At 40.2% G+C, this 22,188-nt stretch overlaps 1 protein-coding gene across 1 annotated transcript; it reads right to left on the bottom strand.

Moving 5' to 3' along the window:
* Nucleotides 1-161: 161 nt before the first annotated feature.
* On the bottom strand, nucleotides 162-20,564 carry nptna (neuroplastin a). The gene is made up of 8 exons (XM_049574373.1): nucleotides 20,221-20,564; nucleotides 8,729-8,897; nucleotides 8,536-8,630; nucleotides 7,496-7,629; nucleotides 5,813-6,086; nucleotides 4,176-4,197; nucleotides 1,287-1,363; nucleotides 162-1,115 (listed from the first exon to the last, which is right to left on the bottom strand). The coding sequence occupies exons 1-7, from the start codon at nucleotides 20,309-20,311 to the stop codon at nucleotides 1,303-1,305; spliced, it is 846 nt and encodes a 281-aa protein (XP_049430330.1). The 5' UTR covers nucleotides 20,312-20,564; the 3' UTR covers nucleotides 162-1,115; nucleotides 1,287-1,302.
* Between the last annotated feature and the right edge of the window lie 1,624 nt (nucleotides 20,565-22,188).

Here is a 22,188-nt window from a genome sequence, read left to right as displayed (position 1 = left end):
AGCTGTGCGTCACTCAGAACGTCACCAGATGGTGCTGTTCTCAACATGCTCATATTTTCCTGCATCCTCCTGGGACGGCCTGTGTGCGTCCTTAACGGTGCAACTGAATGTCCACTGTGTCTCACAAAGAAATTCATCACACACACTTTTCTTTTTCGAGATATTTATTCTTAAAAATGAGTCGGGGATCTTAGAATTGCTTCACACGTGTCAGTCCTGACGTGGGCTTCTTTTCGCCGCCTCCCACGCCAGCTGTAGAGAATTCATGCAGCTGTGTAGTATGCCATCAACGCTCTACGGTGATCCTACTAGTTTAAAGCTTTGTCACAGAGAAATCAAAAGCTGCAATCATTTTCAATATATTGATATGGATAATAATTGCATAGGATAATAGCCATGCTGTACAATACACACAATTATAAAACAATATGTTAGAATGATTAGTACAGATTTCCTAAAGTAGGTTTATACAGGTTTTCATTACCCTCAACATTTAAGTGCATCATATCATATGAATAGTCTTTATATTAATGGTGATCTGATACATAGTTATAGTGATTTAATACATACAGTACATACAGTAAAGTAAACCTTAACCAAATTTAGAGGGACATTGCAAAGCCCTTAAAATGTAATAGATATTTTCAGATAAAATGGTATGCAGAGGAATGATAAAACTGTACACAACTGTCATACCAGATTATGGTGGTGTTTTCTGTTACATTGCCGAGTTTTGTTTTTCCTCTAAAACACACAGTACAGATTATCTAAATGAAGCCACTCTCAGAGAAAAGAGCAAAATAAATAAATAAATAAAAAGCCATTTCTGTATCAAACAGAAGGTCGACATCTTGCATGCATTATTTTAGAAGTAGTAAAAATGTTAAATTAGTGGATAAGAGGGGAAATAAATCATAAACGTCAACAACTGCATGCAGCAACAATGGTTATAATGTTAGCAATTCCATATTCGCACCCTCACACAATAAAATCATAAGGCATGCCTCATTAACTCCTCCACAACCATACTCATAATGGCAGATACATCCTATTAACAACTGGTTTGGACTCCCTTCTCGTTTACCTTCATATGGTCAATACATGTGTAATGAAACCTGCAAATAAAGAGAACGTACGACCCATTAGTGCAGTCTGTCAACAGTCTGATTTTGATTGATAGCAGTGTTCAGTGATAAGATCATATGGTGGATCATCTTGTAATTTGCGGCCACAGGCTTGTCGTACATCTTTATCATCAGGCTTCCTCTTAATAATTTAATACTTACTCAGCAGACAGGCTGCTCAGTTCGTATTCCTCTGGCGGAGATTCTTGTCTTTGTGGTTGTTGGTTGAATTAGTTTTCCTAAAGCAGGAAGGAAACAACACAATCAGTACATACCTCAGCTGAAACACGTGAACACTCAAGAAACTGAGACAGAAAATAATCTGATTGCAATTCTAATGACTGATATACACAAACACGAATGATTTGTTGTCTCTGTTACATATAATTATGAATGTTATAATTTTGTTTGCCGATCAGAATAAATTACCAATTTTAAGTAATCTTTTTGGGCTCTGCCGACTTACAGTAGCGCTGCTGGGGGCCATGACCACCCTGATATAATCAATTGTTCACAGTAAGTGTTTTTAATCCTTACAATTAATTCACGTCTTCAAATTAAAGCTGTATATTAGGGTGCTTTCAGACCTCGACTTTGCTTTCTTTGGTCTGAATCAGGGACTAATGTTGTTACAATAATTGCCTAGAGTTGGTTTGTGTTCTCACGGCAGCATTTACAAGTGGACCAGATCAAATGCCTTGTGTGAGAAAGCTGCTCTTGATTGGTCAGAATTTCCATGTGGGAAGAATCCAGGAAGTAAACCAAACGTTGAAGAAGAGTACACTTGCAAGATAAATGTGACACTTTCTAATGTCACAATGGAGGGACAACTACGCAGGTTGATTTTAGTGCTGCTCATCGTGGACTATATTGCTGTCATTGTTCATTTTAGTCAAACCATACAGTTTGAAAACGAGGCGCGGCTCCAACTAGAAAACAATGTTTTGATGCATTGGATGTGCTGAATGTGCATATTAAGGCAGTACAGGAGGAGGTGCACATTAATAATCCTCCAGGACGGTAACATGCTCATGTTTAACCCAAACAGTGTGTCACGTGACTGCAGTTGGTTCGGATCCAGGTCGGAACACGTTCTCACCACAAACGAACTGCACCAGAGTTTGTTTGTAACTGGACCGGTTCGGTTGTTTTGGTGCACACCTGAGTGTGACTGCTTTAGAATTAGAAACCAAAGCATATCAGTATGCAAGTCATTAACTGTCATACTAACATAGAATTTAACTAGCCTATATACAACAGTATAATAGAATTTCTGAAAATCAGTTATGGCTTTTGGTTTTGGTGTTCCACCCCAAGATTTTCTGTGGCCCCATCTGGCTATCCCTATGAAAAAATTCTGGGGGCACCACTGCCAACTTATGATGAAAATTTAGCATAATTTCTAACATTTTATTGATTTCAATTTAGGAAAAACAGTAAATTAAAGGGGCATTCCACTGATTTTACACATGGTTTGTACTACTGAGCTATTGAAAACAAGTCGATGATCCTCTGTGGCTCTGAGGGGAGCTTTTTAAAGTCTGAGGAATGACCGTTTAATCAATAATGAAAACAACACTCAGCTGAATCTCGGTTGTAGACTAAACAGCTGATTAGCTAAACACATATTCTACTTTTCACTGTGGAGGAGTATACCAGACTTGGGTCAGGTTACACATTTAAAAAATCTAAAGCAACAAAGCAGTATACAAGAATTTAATAAATAGTTTACCACACTATGATGTAGATGTAAACAGCTATAAGGGCATTCCTAAATTATTATTTGTGTACAGTATTTGTCAGCAGTTATAAGTCCTCAGATAAAGACCTAATTTGTATTATTACAGCTGTGTTTTACTATATAATTTATTTTCAGTTAATACACCTGTTCACTCATGCCTCCTAATGGGTTCTTAAAGGTTGTCGATAAATATTAAAAGAGCGTTATATGATATGAACTGCGTATCTATGATTCAAAGGGTTGTCAGCACACGGCTCTCAGCATAGAGATGGCTGAGCCGGTGGCCAGCAGCTAACTGTGCTAACAGCAGGAACAGTGCTGACAGAGCTACAAGTGTTAACCATGGGGTAATGGGAGAGGGGGCGCTTTGCATCTGCAACATCCACGACGATCTACACATTCAACCAAAAGAGGTAGCGTGACTTCATTCTCTGCTCAGGACGCTCACAACTGCATCATAGTATGTTAAACTGTTTTCTAAATGTTTGCATACTGCTAATGAGAGATAAATGGGGGACTTAAATTTAAGCATGGCCTTTTTTGTTCTTAGAGCATCATGAAAGGGCTTCCATAATCAGGACAATTCAGACAGTAGCTTGTCATTGACGAGGGCTGTGTATTGTCAAGAATCTGTCTATTCGATAAGTATTGCGTTACAAGGGTTACGATTCAGTATACTGCAATACTGAAAGCAAGACAATATATTACCATTTTTTAAAATCTAATTTCAAGAAAACTGTAAAAGTGTAAAGAACACACCACCATCCGTATAAATTCTGAGTTCAAAAGTTGTCTTTTTTTTGCAATCAGAACAGTGGGATCTACATGTGTATTCGTCACAGTCCATTTAACACGTTAGCGATATGTTGATGCGCTGGAGCGTAAGAGTCAAATGGCTTAAGACAGATTACAACACTGATATCAAGCTGTCAGGGATTTAAAAAACAAAATGAACCACTGCTGTGAATCTTTGCATGTAAACTATTCATTAAAATCGGTAGTGTTTTTGAGACTTGACACAGTATCACAAAAATTAATACTGCAACACTCAAGTGTATTGATATTTTCTTATCCCCCCTGTTGTTGACAGCTTAAAAAACCCTTATTTGACTCATTATATTTCCCTGTGATTTATATGAATGCAGCAAAGCACCATTGCATGATGCTCCCGGTTATTTGTGACCCAAATTTGGGGTGTACTGTACACTGAGCTCTACAGACAGCCCGGAGTGGATACATCATGATAACCTAACAACAAAACACACATCATCAAGTTAAAGAGATATCGAAGGTAAAATGTTAATACTCACACTGGTCCTGCTGGGTCATCATCTGAGGCAACAAGGGAAAATATGGAGAAATGAAGACCAGAAAATAAAATAATCGCAAGGAGAGTTGCAAATGTTGATGAAGTGATAAGTTGTTGTTTTTAACAGAAAGCGTAAAGCATTGAGAACAGTAGCTGCGACTGACACATGGTGCACTTTAGATTTTCCAGACTTTTTATTTTTCAACTGTGCTGCATGTGCAGACTGTGTTATGGGATGAAAACGCAGCCTCGATGGAGTAACAAAGTAGTAAACAACAGGCTGTCATGCCGCAAGAAAAACCACCTCATGAGGTCACTCACAAAACACACAGAATGCAGTTAAATCCAGCACGACACCACATTCAAACAAATACATACAGGCAAAAATTCAAATTTAAAAAAACAACAACACTGTTGTCATGCAGAGACAGGCAGCGCTCGCACAGAACAGCTGTTCACTCAAAGAGATTAGTGAGAATAAAATATATCAGCCCTCTACTGAGGGTAATAAAGTCGTTGAAGCAGTGTGAAACAGTGACGGTAGAGTTGATTGAGAAACACAAAATATTTTCGGGTCTTTACAGTGACATGCATGCCATCTTACTGCTGCTGTTTGATGCAAAAATATGACTGTTACTAAAATAAAATCTTAAAAACTGAGGATTCTGAACTGCATTGACATTAATGTCGAGGCCAAACACAACTGTGTACTCGTGTGCTGTGAACTGGAAGAAGATGAGGCTGAATGCTTATTAAAATTCATGAAGCATGCAAAGTCTCACACTTACCACGAACATAGTTAAGGTTATGCAATTTGGGGAGAAGGGGAGGATGGGAGATATTACAACAATCCATTAAATATTCAACAGCAAACGCTAACTGGAGCAAAATATGAAATTTTAACATTTCATGCAAGAATTTGCTGTTTTTATTCACGCAGTCTGCGTCCATTTTGTAACACTGTGAGGATTTTCAAGGTGACTAATGACAGTATATCCCTGTTCAGTGTCACTGACTGACAGGCGATCACAGCTCTGAGCTGTCAGTCATTCGCTGCACGTTGCGTCTAATCAGCATGTGACAACATCAAAATTCTGTTTGAGAGGAAAAGGTCGCCCCAAATACCATTAATGCATAATTTATGATATGGCGAGTCTCTTGAAAATGAAGTACTCAGTAGTATTAGAAAATCCCAGGCTGGCATACGCAGGTTGTGTCTCTAAATGATGTGTCTCGTGGTGACGCTTGCAGCAGCTTGGGGACAGCACAAGGTCCCTGGAAAGCTGTTAATAATTGAAACTGTCCACCTCCGCAACACTGCAGTATCATCTTTCTCATGAATATTAAATGGGTAAAATTGTCCTGACAAGGTGCGACCTCCTGCAACAGCGTCTGCCTGTTGGGTCAACCTCGCCAGACTGAATTACTGAGCTCGGGCAGAGCGCAGTGTCAGGTGACTCTGTTGGTGTCTCGGGCCAAGAAATGACTTAGGCGGAAAAAAACAAAGTGCGCCTCCTTTCACAGCTGCCTGGTTGCCCCGCAGCACGCTGACAGGGTTTGAAATGAACAGTTAAACCAGTTTCTCCTCAGATATATTAAAAACAGTGGAATAATAAAACAACCCTGGCGGCGACTCACCGTCTTGTAAATCCTCAGGCTTCTTGCGCTTCTCATAAACGACGATGATGACGACCAGGATGATGATCTCGGCCAAAACCCCCAGAAGAGGCCACAGGGGGGCCAAGTGACTGCGGACCCTCAGCACGATCTTCTCATCACGGGTGCCGAGCATGTTGGTGGCATTGCAGTGGTACTCGCCTGGATCTAGATTAATGTCCAGGTTGGCAATGTGGAGCTCGGTGTAGTTGTCTCTGCTGTTGATGAAGAAGCGCCCGCTTGAGTTGTCGATTTCCTATTGAGCGAGAAGACAGAAATGTGGCTGTATTTACATGTACAGAGGTGCTTTAATATTCTAAACAAGCTCATGTCTTAAAACATTAAAACATATATGCATTTCATTTGTTTATTTTTTGCGTTGTTTTTGTTTATTTTACTTTTTTTTACCTTGTTTTATTAACAAGTAGTCTCCTTCATTCTCTTTACTTTTATTTGCCTGGATTTATATTATTGTAATGCTGATTTGTTTTAATCTTATCTTTCCTATATGAAGCATTTTAACTTTACTTTTTGTAACTTTGTTTTGAAGGGTGTTGTATCAATGAAGTGTATCATTATTTTTAATATGAAATGATGTACAATACATGCGAGATTTTCTATCTGTGTACTATCTAACGCCAGTAGCTCGGCCTACAGGGACTTGGGTTGGGAACTGGAAGTTGACAAAATATGGAGTATGGACTAGTAGCTGGACAGGTGCCAATTTTTTGCCCTTGAGCAAGGCACCAGACCCCCATCTGCTTGGGGCACCTGTCCAAGGCAGCCCCCTCGCTCCAAAAATCTCTAGATTTAATGCATGTATAGGTCCTGTTTGTGCATGTGTGTGTATTTCGGGCCTGTGTGTGTACATGACAACAGAGTGAAAACATTGAATTTCCCCTCAGGGATTAATAAAATATGTTTTTCTTCTTCTTCTGACATTACAGCTTTTATTGGGGGAATGTCCAATATCTTAGCATCATGTAAGACTCTTGGTGTGTGTTCTAGTGTACATGGATCTGTGTGTTTTACTGAATGTTATAGATGTAGTTTGAATGTACATGTATAAGGATGGTTGTTTGAGGCTGTGAGCTGTTACGTCGCCTGTGCTCTGTCAAATACCCAAGACAAATTTCTCCTAAGGGAGACAATAAAGGCTTATCTTATCTTATCTGATGTAATCATGCTTCTTGTCTTGAGCTGGAATATTCACAGTGACAGTAAAATTACAATTGTGCAGAAAATCCTTGAAAAAAGCAGATAAGAATGCAGTTGGAAAATAAATTGTTAGTTTAAGTCAAAGTGGATTTTAAAATCTTAACTTTAATGTTAAGATCTGCTCGTGCTTAGTGTATGCATACTGACGTCTTCCAACACAGGTGCGTGCAGATATAAGAAATTTTAATCAACAGTAACCTGTTATCTATCTGTAATACGTCGCCAATAAACTCTTTACAAAGATAATAGTGTTTAATAATAATGCCAGTTTTCAGCGAGGTATTAATTGAACTGTTACTGAGGTTGTATGCTGAGGTGTTTCGAATGTTTTGCCAACTCCGCATACGCAGGGGAGAATATTCGAAACTGAACATTATAATATACTCAAATGTAGAATATGTACTGAGCTGCTACAGTAGCCAGGGGGAGTATATTGGTATCTCATACCCTGTGAATGCCGTTGTCGTACTTGCGCCAGGTCCAGACAGGGTGAGGATAACCCACAGATTTGCAGTAGAGAATAGCACGCTGGCCCTCGTTCTTATTCTCACTGCGCTTGTGGCCTGTGATGTCAGGAGCAGCTGAAACAGCATAAAACAGATTGATGGTTACAACACAATCAAGAAATTCAGAGAGGTTTTTTTTTGTAGTAATTTATAATTGTAAGTATAGTCATGTGCGTTGCATGAAAATAATAAATGGGTTACTTATTTGTGCTTTTCATTTTTTCATTTTCAGTACAAACTAACAATGTCCTTTTATTCATAGAGAATTTTTTTTTCAAGCAAGATGCACACAGCAAGTTCCATAATTAGTATATGCCAAATATAGCTGCATTCAATCAGCTGAAGGGGGGAATAATGCAGCAAATGTGACTGCTACAAGTAGAGAAATATAAAAGAAGAAAACTCAGATACAATGTTGTCCTTCAATTAATCCACCAAACTAAAATAATTCTATTGAATTTTTCTAGCCATGATCAAGGAGCACAACACGGGGAGGATTGACAAATGTCTGTGTGAGCAGAAGTGAAATGTCAACATCAAATATTTAATTCACATCTCATCTTATCAGGAACATGTGAAGTGATGAAACATCAAGCTGCCTGCATTATCCTGTATATTCTGTATATTAAAAAACATGAAAAGAAATGCCCCATAAAATAAAAGCAAACAAAATCCAATTTGCCTCCATAGCAATGCGTGTGACAGCAGAAAAGGCCGACCAGATTTTACCGTTGAGACATAATCCCTTGCCATCAGACAAACAAGACACCATCTGCTGCCACTGAGCCGGGCATTGGTTAGATGGAGGTGTCAAGGGCGCCGGCTGCCCCATGAGCAGCCCGCAGAGCTGTTTGAAATCACAGGTCCTCACATGACAGGGCTGCCAGTGCTCAAGGCCATTCGGGCCATTTTTATTGGTGACAAGTCTAATGTGGCCTTGAAACTGACAAAAACGCCTGCGGCTCACAAATCAACACCTACATTTAACTTCGATGGTGGCGTTTGCTGGAGGAGCCGTCTCGAAGGTGTAGACACACATGTACACTCCGGCGGCTTCTCCTCTTGGTTTGTTCAGCCTGTAGAGCAGAAACACACCTCACGTGAACCCACTGCTAAACTCTGTGTTAAACACACACACACAACAAGTTGTAAAAGCTTTTGCCCTGACTCCTACTTGTATTCAGTGTTCCTGTTTGGGCTGCGTGTCTCAGGTATCTCCTCCCCGTTCTTCATCCAGTAGCTCTCCTGGTGGACGCTGTGGGCGCTGGTCAGGTTGCACTGCAGTAAGTAAACGTCGCCTTCCACAGGAAGTGTGGTGTGTTCAGAAGCGGCGATTGACGGCTCTGTAATAGAGACACAGATCAGTGTGCATGCAGGGACCTGTGGGTGAGTGTTGGAGGATGTAAACAACAACGCACAAAGGGTTCAGACGGACACCAACGCCAACCACACTTCATACACACACTTATACAATACAGCACAGGAATAGAGTCTTGATGTGGGAGGAATTATTTCGGGCATCCAGGGTTCTTTAAGTAGAAGTCATTTTCTGCGTTGTTGGGTGACTGGGAAGTGGGAGCACTTCCAAGACTCAAAACTCCCTCAGCTGAATCATCAGTACAAAAGATGACCAACTGCACTGGGAAATATCTGCTTCTTTAATAAAAGTTAAGCCTGTGTACATATAAATGTAAGAAGGGAAGCCAACTACAGCTCCCAAGGTGCACTTCAATAAGAAGCATCCAATCACTGAGCTTTGTCGATCAATCTGCAGCTTAAATAAAAATTAAAGCCCAATTTTGGGAGAACTGTGCAACTATGGCGCTCTGTTGTGGTCTCAACTGCAGTAATAAAGCGCCCAGCCTCGAGCAGTCACACCACAATGACCCAAAAACACGACTTCTCAAAAACACAGTTGATTTAATTTAAACTGACGGCCATAAACCTAAATTGTCAGGTGACCCTGTGATCTTATGTAGAGGAAAAGTACTTCTGGAACCAGTTTCCGTACAGGATACACAGGAGTACAGGCGGATCCATTTTTTCACTTATTTTTTTCAAATGCTGATTTCTTTTTATGCTAAAATAAACTCGAGGTTTAATCTTCAAATAATAAAAGAAGTACTCCTAGTGTTAGCCAGTGAAGATGACTCCAGGTCAAGGTCTGTTCAACAACTCTCTGAGCTTTATTTCAGAGATGAGATTAAAAAGCTCTGAAGGATTCCCATAAAAACAAAGTCTACAATAACATTTATTATTTATAACTGTGGAAAATCCTCACTCGGATTCACTTTTAAACAACGAAGATCTTAACTGGGGTGTCGTATTCTGTTTAATCCTGATCTTGCTCTTACACATAGACACATAGACTGAATATAAAGATGGACGACATGACATGGCGAACAGTGGAACGATAACTTCCAAATCTGTCATGTGATCCCACGGGAACTCAAAGACTTTTTCCCATAGACTTACATTGTGAAAGAGAAAGCTTTAAATCCGTGGATACATTTTTTTGAGCGTCACAACCCGTGACATGACTCATTTTACTATCAGAATTCAATCCATTCAGTCCAATAACATTTGGAACGTCTTGAAGAGCTGCGTGATTAAATAATTTTATTCCCATTCAAGTTAGCGGGGCGCTTAACCGGAAGTTAGCTAGCTCAGCCAGCAGGCCAGCTTCTGCTCTATGGGCCCAATGATGCAGGAGCAGCGCCGCTCATTCAGGTCATTTTTTTTATGTGGCAGCTTCATGTGCACTGAGCAGCCTTCATAGGAATGAACAGGGTCCCACTTCCAACGCTGTATCCAGTTCTTTTTATGCATCCAAGGTGTCAAGCACAGAGTCAGCTGGGACCTCGATACCACAGCTCCACTCCCTGATTACTACTGTGCAGACTTTGGCTCCAAAAGACTTCACCAGCACAAGTCATTTTTGTACAGTGGAAAGAAGTGGAGACATGCCATCCATGTTTATATACAGTCTATGGTAGACACCAATGAATCTCTCAATCTAAGTTTTTTTTTTTTTTTTTCACTTTACAAATGTCGTCTAAACCTCAATACCATCAGCTGTTTAACGACTTTGCCACCATGAAATCTAAAATCTAATCTAGAATTGTCAAGATTTTGATAATGAATCTGGAGCTATCTGATCATCAAATAATTAAAAGGTTTTCTAATAGACATGACATAGATATTTGAAGGCAGCTTTCAGCACTTTGATACTCTGGGCTAAACAGAAAGTATTGACAATTGACAATCAGGTTTAGTAACCACAAGTTTTGGTTTCCATCACAGTTCTGTACATTTCAGATCCCGGTACAGCGTAGTTTGAGGGGAAAGAAAGAGAATTATAATTTATAGAAAAGATATGCTGATTCTTCGATGCTGGTGAGCAAACAACAAATGGTGCCATTCATAACATTCAGAATTAACAAGGTCAAAGCAAATATTGGACAAGTTCGGAAGAACAGTCAGTCTGCAACATTTTAAAAACACAGACATAAAATAATTAAATAATAATAAACAAAGGAAAAAATAAATGCAATCTATTGACAAGATGAGAGCTAAAGAGTAAGAAAAATTAAGTAAAGAGGAAATGGAGGGTGTGCTCTAGGGGATGGAGGCTGATCCGACGGATGAGCACAATATAAAATACTACTCAAGCACTAAAGGACTAGTTTCTTCATTTCCCAAGTCCGTAGGGGAGGATGGCACCTACGGGGAAAGCTAGAGGTCCCCTGGAGAGGTCTGAGGGAGGCTGAATCACACAGGAAGTGTTACATTTGTTTGCTAACGGAGGGGAAGGGGGTGTTTCCTCTACAGTGACCACTCACTCTGCAGCACCGAAATAGTGGCCTGAGCACGGATCCAGGTGGTGGTTGGATTTTGGTGCAGGTCATTACGTCGCGGGTCATTGCTCGCTCTACACTCATAGGTCCCGGCATCGTCCAGTGTGAGATGAGACACACCCAACACGCTCACGGCGTTGGAGCCGTAGGCCGTGCTGATGGACACTCGCCGCTTACGGGCGCCGTCCCACAGCTGCCTGAAGGAGTCGGCTCGGTTGATCTCAGAGTACCACCACTGGATTTCTGGGGTGGGGTTTCCCACCACGTCACAGTACAGCTCAAAGGTGTCACCCGTGAGCTTAGTCTCAGAAAAAGGTGATTTCACAAAGCCCGCTGTTGGCGGAGGTGGAGGAGGTTTAGGGGGCAGCATGTCCAGAGATAAAAGGAGAGCAGGCGGAGGATGGAAAGGCAAGAAAATAGGCGGGTAAATCAAATGGGAACCAGGAAAGAAAAGACAAAGAGAAATAAAGATAAATTAAATAATAAGAGACACAGACAAACAAATAATCATAAAATGAAACAAAGGTTGGTTAAATAAAAAAGAGAGAGAGAAAGGAAAATGTGTACAGAGCTGCAGCTAACAACTGTCTTCCTTACAAACTCATCAAGTTGCTAGTTTTCTCGATTATTTGATAGTGAAAAATGTCCATAACAACATTTCACAGTCCAAGTTCATGTAGTTGAATTGCTTTTTTTTGGCTGACCTACAGTACCAACTCAAAAATATATATATTTTTTTCTTACATCCTTTTTCCATCAAAATGTAGCGTGTATATGCAGGTTTCTAAAACGCAGGAAAACACACTAAAATAAGCGATAGACTAATTTTCCTTTGCCACTAGACAAGAGTCATGTGAAGATACGTATGCCTTTGTGTTTTATTTTTTCTAATGTGTAACATTCAACATCATGAATGCACTGGAAAACAGATTAGTAAACAGTAGGAAATGCATGGAGGCCAGTGACAATGTGACAACCGATCAGCCGAAACATTAAACATTAACATTAACATTAATATTAATCATCTGGTTAATTATTAATGCAATGTTCTGCTAGGGTACCTTGGGTGTTTGCATTCAAATGGATGCCACTTGACATGTTCCACCCACCCAAACACCATTGCAGACCAAATACACTCCCTCATGGCAACAGTACTCCCTGATGGCAGTGGCCCCCTCTGCAGAACAATACACCATGCCACATTGCAAAAACTATTCAGGAATGGCCCAAGGAATGTGACAAAGACCTCAAGGCATTGACCTGGCCTCCAAACTTCCTATACCCCAGTCCAATCGAGCATTTGTGGGACGTACCAGTACCCTCGAGGTAACCCCTATCCACAGTGGGGCCTTCATAGATCCAGCTTTGCTCTAAAATGTCAAGGCATGGACACAGGACCTCTGGGAGTGTCCTGTGGTGTCTGGCACCAGAGCGTTTGTGGTGGATCCTTGGAGTCCTGTGGGTTGTAATGTGGGATACCAGCACATCCCACGCATGCTTAATCAGATTGGGATCTGGGGAATTTGGCCAACATCTTGAGCTCTTAGTCATGTTCCTTGGGCCATTTCTGAGCAGTTTTAGTGGTGTGACATTGTCCTGCCATGGAGAAGTGCCGCCGCAATGAGGTGGTGTATTTGGTCTGTAACAGTGTTTGGGTGGGTGGAGTACATCAAGTGGCATCCATATGAATATAAGGACCAAAGGTTTACCATCAGAACATTGCATTGTAACACAGTGAAAAATGTTTATCACTTCATTCTCTCTTTCAAACTCAGTGCCAACTAATTTTTGAAATATATTTGAGCACTGCTTGGATGGAGATGGGTGGTATTTTGTAGTGCGCTTCATTATATCATGCCGAAAAAGGTGCAAAAATTAGAGCATCCACCCAGGTCCTGTATATCCATCACTGCCAGTTGGAGCTGATTGAAACTGGAGCTGAAAATTACGCGTGACAACCGCAGAGTCATTTGTCCTGTGAGTGAATGCAGATTGTGACCTTCCCTTTAAGTACAAAAGCCAGACATTAGCAGTTTTTGTTTATAGTGGGATAGGGGCTAAGACTAAGAAATTGGAGAAACATTAAAAAAGCTGGAAACAGAAAATTGCAGCCATATTTTACATTGAAGAACAATTGCAGATTCATTTTCTTCAATTGTTTCAGTGCTACCACAAAACAGTGAAACACAAATCAGTGAAGTCGACATGGAACCATCTGTCGGAACAGTCACATCAACACTTTTGGTAAGAGAAAGACACAACCTCATCTCTGCCAAAGTCATTATTGCTGCTATTTCTAGGAAGCTTTCATTCAATTCTGCTGGGACGTCTCTGCGAGGCTGCTCTCACTTTATATTGTCCAATTAATGACATCACATAGATTTGTGCCGGGCTCGCACGGCACTTGCATCCCAAAGTCCTCCAACTGACCTTGTCTTTTTCAGTACATCTTGTCTGTATAATGAAAACATCATCAGCGGTTGTTTATATAATTATCCAATAATGGGACACAGACACCGGGCGAACTGTACGCTGTTAATTTTATGGGATTGAAATGTCTCCCTCTCTGAACTGAGAGCAATAAAGTGAAACAATTGATCACGGCTGCACAGATTGGAGGAGGAGGAGGAGTTGGGGGGAATGGGGGGGCTGTAGTCATCATAAGCATGGTGTATAGGCACTGTGGAGAGCACATGAGATTGAGAGAGCAGATTTATAGAAACTGTAGCTCTGGGTCTCTGGGGAGTGTGTGGGCGCGTGGTGATAGACCCCCTCCGTTTCCATAGAAGCGCACTACGGCAACACAGTGGGAAGAGGAAGAGACGGCCAGCCAGACCAGGCAGATCATCACAAGATGGACAGACATGTTTGTTTCTTGTCAAGTTGACATCATCACCCTACAGCGCAGCCCACAACTGGTTCATCAGGAACAGCACAGATTCCTACAGACACTCAGCTGCCAGTTTATTAGGTACACCTGGCTGAAACTATCACAGCAGTCCTGCAATAAATCCTTCCGGTTATAATGTTGAACTGTATGTTATTATACTGTCTCCTGTTGCTTAGCCTAACCTGATTGACATAGATGGGGTGGACAAAATAATAGAAACACTTACTACAGTTTAACACCACCAGAAACTGCAGCCTCCACAATAATCATACAGTTAAATAAACAACTACTTAAAACAGCTTTAACCAAAACCAAACTAGGGATGAAACAGTCCACGATAAACCACAGTAAATTCCCATCAGTTGGTATCACCATTTCAATTTTTAATTATTCATAAAACTATGTGTTAACAGGATGTCTACAGATATCAGACACTTTGATTTTATGCCTTTTTAGACCTTTTAAAAGGTAATTTTTGACCATGATTACAACAAATTATCTCTTTCTTATTCAAGCCTTGCAGGTAAGTAAAAGTAGTATATATGTGGTCCTGTGCAGAGGTAGGTTTTATGTAGGAATATGGTTATTAGAGTGAGTTAGATTAATCTAGTGGTAGGTTTAAGGATTTGTAACATCAGAAATGTGAACTATCACGCAGACAAGCTTGACTTATTTCGACGATAAGGAATTAAAAGATGGAAAAATTAAATTAGAATGTTTTTGGCAATTAGTACACCAGAAATTCAAATTTAAGAATAAGTACTTACTTTTAAGGCCTAATATTTATAATAATAATAATAATAATTTCTGACATTTCAAGATGTTTTTCAGGGCCTGCAGTCACCCTGGTTTAAATACTGAGCTTTGAAAAACTCATAGTGTCAAGCAACAACCAAAGTTAGCAACAGTCTCCCTGCAGCATGAAACGTGGGTTTGTTTTGTTTTGTCCTTTGTTCACAGGGTGGGCGTGCAGCAGGCAAACCCAGTGATGCTACTGGTCGCTTGTCCTCATCTGCAGTGACACTAAGACTCGAGCAAACAATTCAAAGACAGACTATCTTTAATATTAATGTACTTTCTGTATGGTTTTCATGTGTTTATATGAGGTATTGCCTATTTTATTATTCTAATGTTGATGATGATGATTTGGTCACTATAATGGTGATATGTAATCTTAGTATACAGGATTTACTGCAGGACTGTTGTATTAGACTACATTGGTTTTAGCTAGTTGTACTTAATAAACTGGCAACTGTAAATAACATGACAGGGACTTAAAACAAATACCAACACCTCTGCTCTTAACATAGAACTGCTGAGAGATGGGTGCTGCCACCTCGGATAGTCTCGATGTGTAAAAAGTGCTGAGCCAGTGGCACTGTGCTGTACATGTCTGAATGACGTCACTCATGTCAAGCTGATGTTTGTTTAGTTTTGACACGCTGTTATGTCTCATGTGGGTGATCTAAGAACTATAAAAGGCTGCAGTGTGTTGTTGATCTAGATCGTCCTGATTAATCTAAAGTTGTCCACATATTCTCGACCTCTGAATGTGTTCGGCTGCAGCCAGCTGATGACTTTTATTATTAATACATCTATTAATTACGCTTCTGATGATCTCTTAAATGACAGAATGGGAGAGATGCTCATTATATCATCTTAAAGCTCAAGGTGACACTTTTAAATAGCTTCCATTTTACATATTTCATTTTAGGTCTGCAGCTAATGATTATTTTATTGATTGATTGGTCGATTCTTTTAGATTAATGCTCCAACTCTGACTGCCTTTAAAAGCAGGCTCATGTTCTGCTGCCTTCTAAGGCTGAGTATCACTTTAATTATGATATTTTATTTGCATTGTATTGCCACATTCCTACACGCAAGTTTAAATTTCCGTAAAGCACTTGTTTGTCTCATTCATTTTGTGTTGCCTTATCCATGTTTAAAGCTGGATTTTGTTTGTTATTTGATGAATATGTGGAAAAGTGTGTGTCTTGGCTGGTGAATCAGTTGTGCTATATAAATACTAGGAATATAAATAGCATGTTTCATCACAATATAATATTATATCGATTCTTTGGATAACAATACGATATTTGCAGATATCACAAAGTCTGCCACGATATGATTTTGATTCGATTAAAGGGGCCAGCGATCGATATGAGACAATATCAGTAAATATCCTCCACATCTTTGTTCAGCTGCTTGCCTTTCTTTGCCTGGTGCTAGACTGCTAGCACTGTTTGAATGTTAAGGTGCACTTGGACAGAAAAGGTGACACAGAAGTGCCATGGGGATTTCAAAATAAAAGCATTTCTTGCAGATGAAAATACATCGATGGCTTCAATTTGCATCAATGATATTGGATTGTTAATCACTGAACATCGATTCAGATCAATATCATTACTCCCCTAATAAATACATCTGTCTTTAGCTTTTTGTCGATAATCTATGAATGGTTTTCCTCTAAATAATGTCTGAAAATAATAAATAATACCTATCACAATTTCCCAGAAGCCAAGGTGACATCTTCAGATGTTTTATTTTGTCCAACCAACAATAAAAGTATTCAGTTTATGATGATATAAAACAGACAAAAGCAGTAAATCTTCACACTGGGGAAGGTGAAACCAGAAAATAGTTTGAGCTTGAGCTTGATAACTAACTGATGATTAATCAATTATCAAAATAGTTTCCAATCTGATCTACTAATTAATTATTCAACTTTTTCAGCTCCAAATATAACGTCATGGTGTATTATTGTTTTCATACAAGACTTTCAGAGTCACATACTGTATTTAGAAAGACAGAAAGCTCTGTCTGAAGAAAATCACTGTACTTCTGTCCAATCAGACACTTTGATGTTTCAGTGATTACCAATCAAAATCTGCCTTTCAGCCACATCCTTTTCCCTACTGAAAACTAAGAAGACAGTTAATATGATACTGAAACCATAAAATAAAATCATAAGTTAATACCCTCATCACTGCACTTTTTATTTCTTACTGGAGACTTGATGCTAATTTCTGTCTCATTATTCAAAGCGTAAACCTGACAGCAAACCTGACAACAGATGGCCTGGAATAGTCATGAGTCTTTCCTTGCAGATATTTTCTCGTTATTTTCTGATGAATTTGTTTATACCGGTGTAATATAAAGTAATTCTGGCCACTGTCCCAGTTTATGTACCTAAACTGTTGCAACACATCGTGAGTGGATAATTGGATGTTAGATGAATATTCTATCAGAAGAGACGACTGCAGAGATCAGGGCAGAACAGCTGCAGGAAGCATATATGATATTTATCTGCTGGGTTTAAAGTGAATGTACTGAAATTTAGTCAAGTGACTTACATTACAGAAAATAGAGGAGATTGTTTAAATGTGATTTTGCTTATTTTTTCCCCATTATTCTGTAACTGTTTGATTTTATCCTTAAGTTCAGGGGAAATCCATTGTAAAAGCCAGTGGCTTCGGATGCATTTCTGTATTTTATTTTATTTTATTTATTTATTTTTGTTTTATTGTATTTTTTTATTTCATTTTATTTTATTTTATTTTTCATTTTATTATGTTTTATTGTATTTTATTTTATTTTAATTTTATTACTATCTGGATTTTATGCAGTTTTATGTGAGTGGAAATGAAAATTATAATAACAAAACTTTAAAAAAAAAAATAAAATTAAAAAATCTAAATTAAATTAAATTAAATATTATGATCAATATTGTCCAATTTTAATGTGCTTTAAACAACAAACCTCATAGTCTGAACATTTCTACTCTTAGTCTAATTGCCCTCAGATTTTGCTGTTTTGCACTCAGGGTATCATGCATGAGAGGCATGAGAAAGAGTTGAGCTATAAATAAAACCACCAGCACTTCCTGGTTACATGCCCTTAAAGTTAAATATAACAGAAATGCAAACTGCAACTGACAGAAAAGTAATCTGCACCAATTTTGACAACCAATTTACCATTAAGTCATTTTTAAATGCCACACATTCCCTAGTTTATGTTTATTTGAACCATTTTCTGATATTGTGTTGACCAAACAATTAATCAGCCAATTGGGAGAATAATCATTTAAATAATTCAAATAATCAATATATGTAGCCCTACTGTAAATTAAACAGACGGGACCTCATCATTTCAGGCTTGAGATTTATGTTTTGTATAAAATGTTAGCTGTTGGCAATACACTCTGTTTTTACACATTCCTCTGACAGTACTCAAACCTTCAATCTTTAAAATGAAAATGGAGGTAACCTCGACCCCGGGGTGAATAATTTGTCTGCCAGGTCATCTGTCAGGATAACTGCACTGATGAACATTTCCACACCTCTGCTCATACGCTTATACCAACCCGAGACTCAGCTCATTACTGGAGCAACAAAATCCTCTGTTTGCATTGATCAGTTCATTAACTGTGACCTTCATTTTCAGCCATTTTTGTGGCCACTGTCTGAGAAATTACAGTAAAATGTGGTTCGAATGAAACCATTAAACAGCCTCGTTGGTAAAAGCCACTCCGCTTCAGATCAAACACACATCCTTAGGGAACCTTGGCGGGAATATCTTCACATGTGAACAGCCATTAGCAGATACAAATGGCTTCTGTGATGAGGCTGGCTGCTGTGCGCGTTAATATCTCGCATCAGCATCAGCTGATGGTATAATATGTACTAATAATACACGGTGCAATACTGTGACGTTCTCTGAAGCATCCAGCCTATTTGGACTCTTTGAAAGAGACACAAAGAAGATAAAAAGCATCACTCTTTGTAGCAGTGTGTCAGATAAAAAGCCATTACATTTAAGCAGAGCTTTATCTGCTGATTGAAGACGAGATGTAATGAGTGGGCGTGCAGTATAGGAGGAGATGTGTAATGGATTCCTACACATGGTCAACTCCAGGGAAGGCCGGGGCTGAATAATTTCTCTCTCACTCTCACACAACGCCTGCAAAAGGGATACAAACACAGAGCAAAGAGGGGTTTACACTGCCCCTAAACTGTTTGGTGGGAGGGTTGAGATTTACGAGCAGAGGGGTCAATTGGACAAGCAGAACCGTGCTGACAAAATCAATGCCACTCTGCAGTGCAGTGCGTCTCAGGGAAGAGTTAACAGATTCACTGTTGCAAGAGGACATTAAAGCCATGGTTCCCAGTGCAGCATCTCTGCTCTAAAAATAGAAGCATGCAGCAAAATGGACTGGTGCTATTTACGGCACTTCTGAGGTCCTACATCTAATTACATACATGTTGTGCTCTGCTACAGGGAGATGGAGTGATGCAGGGAATGATCTCACCCTGCAGGAGAGGAGCTGGTGGCACAGAGCTGGAGACTGGATTCCTGAGCCATATCCTGACATACCTGAGCAGAGCGTGACAGCATGTTGAGCCTGTGTGTGTATGTGTGTGTGTGTGCTCATTTCTAAGGAAAGCATGACAGATTTTGAACTTAAGTGTGGCACCATTTCCCTATCCTGCTCCTCCTCCTCTATTCCCCAACCTGGTGAGCTGAACTTGTCCTTGCACGGATCCTGCATGCAGCTCCACACTTCAAAGGACATTTTAGGGACACAGGCCTCCGTGTGGCCCACTTCAGCCCAACGAACACAGATTGTATCCCATTAATGATTTATTGACCCTTCATCATAAATGCACAGAAAGCCAATCATGAACAAAGCTCCATCCGACTGGTATGAGTGTCTTTAGTGTCACGGTGAGGGATTATCTAATGAGACTTGGCTGCTGCTGCTGCTGCTGAGATATTCGTGGACAGCGGTCTTAAGAGCAGATACGTCCTGTAATGATTCATTAAAATGCCCCACTGCAGAAATGCAGGCGATATCCCTCCCTTCAAAACCCGCATTTTCGTCATGATGTGAGATTACCGCCAGGAGAGCTGCTTTCCTACCGTACTGGGACGAGACGGACTGCAGCATCAGGGCTCCAAATATCGCCACCGAGAAGGACATGACTGCAGCTCTTCGTTTGCCAGGTATCATCTTCGGAGCGCGGAGATGGAAAATGCCGGTAGCCGAGCAGTAAGGTGACCCGAGCGGGATATGATGATGCGGGGAGGATTCGCCGACACACTCCAATCGTATCACGCAGAGAGGGAAGTGTCTCTAGGTAGACTAGCGGAGGCTTTCAGCGCCACTGCCGCTGCTGCTGCTGCTGGTAGCTACCTGTGCAGCTCTCTGCTGTGCTCTCAGCCCGGTGCAGCAGGGGAACCACCTTTTTTTCCCCTTTTTTTTAAACCACCCCTTTAATCTTAAATCCCGCGAGATCTTGGGGGAGCGCAGAGACAAGCCGTGAGACACGAGACTGTCCTGTCCAGAGAGTGGAGCAGAAATCAATTACAGAACAATACACAAAATGGATGTTATTGTTTTTTTTTAGCCAGGTGTTACCATGCTCATTTAACAATGAATAGAAAAGAAACAACAACGCAGTGGTCTTAAAATAGACATAAAATAAGTTAAAATAAGTGCATAAATTGAAATTAAAAATCTAATTGAAATTAAAGTATAATTAAAGTTGCCCATTCCACAGTCCAGTCCAGTTGTGGCTGAGGTGGTGTGTGTGAGTGTGTGTGACTGGATTCAGGAGGTGTTAAACAGTCTTTCACAGAGTGGTGGCTCAGCTTTTTATGTGCACATGTGAACACTCCAAGAGAACTCAGACCCCTCTGAAGCGAATGGTGGTCCGAGTTTGGTTCACTTCAGGACGTGGTCTGAGATTGGTTCGCTTCAAGTCCATGGTGCAGTTCACTTAGGATGTTTTCACACTTGGTCCTTTTCAGCCCTCTAAGCGTACTTAGAGCGGTGACTCAGCATTTTTTGCGCATACGTGAACACTCCGAGAGAACTCAGACCCCTTTGAAGCGAACGGCGGTCCAAATTCGGTTCGCTTCAGGAGGTAGTCAGAGTTCGGTTGGCGTCAGGAGGTGGTCTGAGTTTGGTTCACTTCAGGAGGTGGTCTGAGTTCAGTTCACTTCAGGAGGTGGTCTGAGTTTGGTTCGCTTTGAGTCCACAGTGCGGTTCACTTAGGATGTTTTCACACTTGGTCTTGGTTTTTAACCCTCCAAGTGGACTCAGAGCTGTGACTCAGCTATTTTTGGTGCATATGTGAACACTCCAAGAGAAGAGAACCCAGATGCCTCTGAAGCGAACCGAACTCAGGGTGTTTTCACATTTGGTCCTTTTTTAATGAACAAGACTCAGTCCTCTTAAAGTGCACCAAAAATTGGACCCACCCCTATTTTGTTCATATTGTTAGTTCATTTGAAAGAGGAATCAGTTCACTTTCTGGTCCACTTCAGCTCTGATGGGGCCTCAGTTCTCTTTCTGTTCGCACTTTATACAATATAGCCCCTCACTTTCAGATGAACTTATAATTTTGAGAAAAACCTTAGCGTTTCTGTGCTGTAGACTGTTGGCTTTTGATGTATTCTACATTCCACATCTGAAGACATGCAGTATCCTCTGTGGACCAAACTACTCCTTGTTGTGTATCCTTGCAAGTGTTACAGGCCGACATGGTTTTGTCTGTTTCATCAAGTGTCCCAGTGCAACAGCATGTGATCTAGAGGGCTAAATACAGTGGCAAAGATGGAAAAATGAACCTGGAGTGCTTTGTGTTCACAAGGCACACGTTAAGTGAACCACATCACTGACTTGAAGCAAACCAAACTTAGACCACCTCCCAAGTTGGTGAGGATGATGCTTCAGATTACAGTGACACTAAGTACAGTAACCACAATTTTAACTATTCACAACCTGTAACAAGCAGTAGGGCCCAAGGAAAGTGCAACATTTTAAATAGTTTTAAAAACCCTAGAATGAAAAGTTTGGTCTTGCTTGCAATTTTTTATTTCTAA

Source organism: Epinephelus fuscoguttatus, linkage group LG4, assembly GCF_011397635.1.
Source record: "Epinephelus fuscoguttatus linkage group LG4, E.fuscoguttatus.final_Chr_v1".
NCBI classification, from domain to species: domain Eukaryota; kingdom Metazoa; phylum Chordata; class Actinopteri; order Perciformes; family Serranidae; genus Epinephelus; species Epinephelus fuscoguttatus.
Note: the sequence above shows the minus strand (reverse complement) of the source record. Positions and strands in the feature narration are given on the sequence as shown.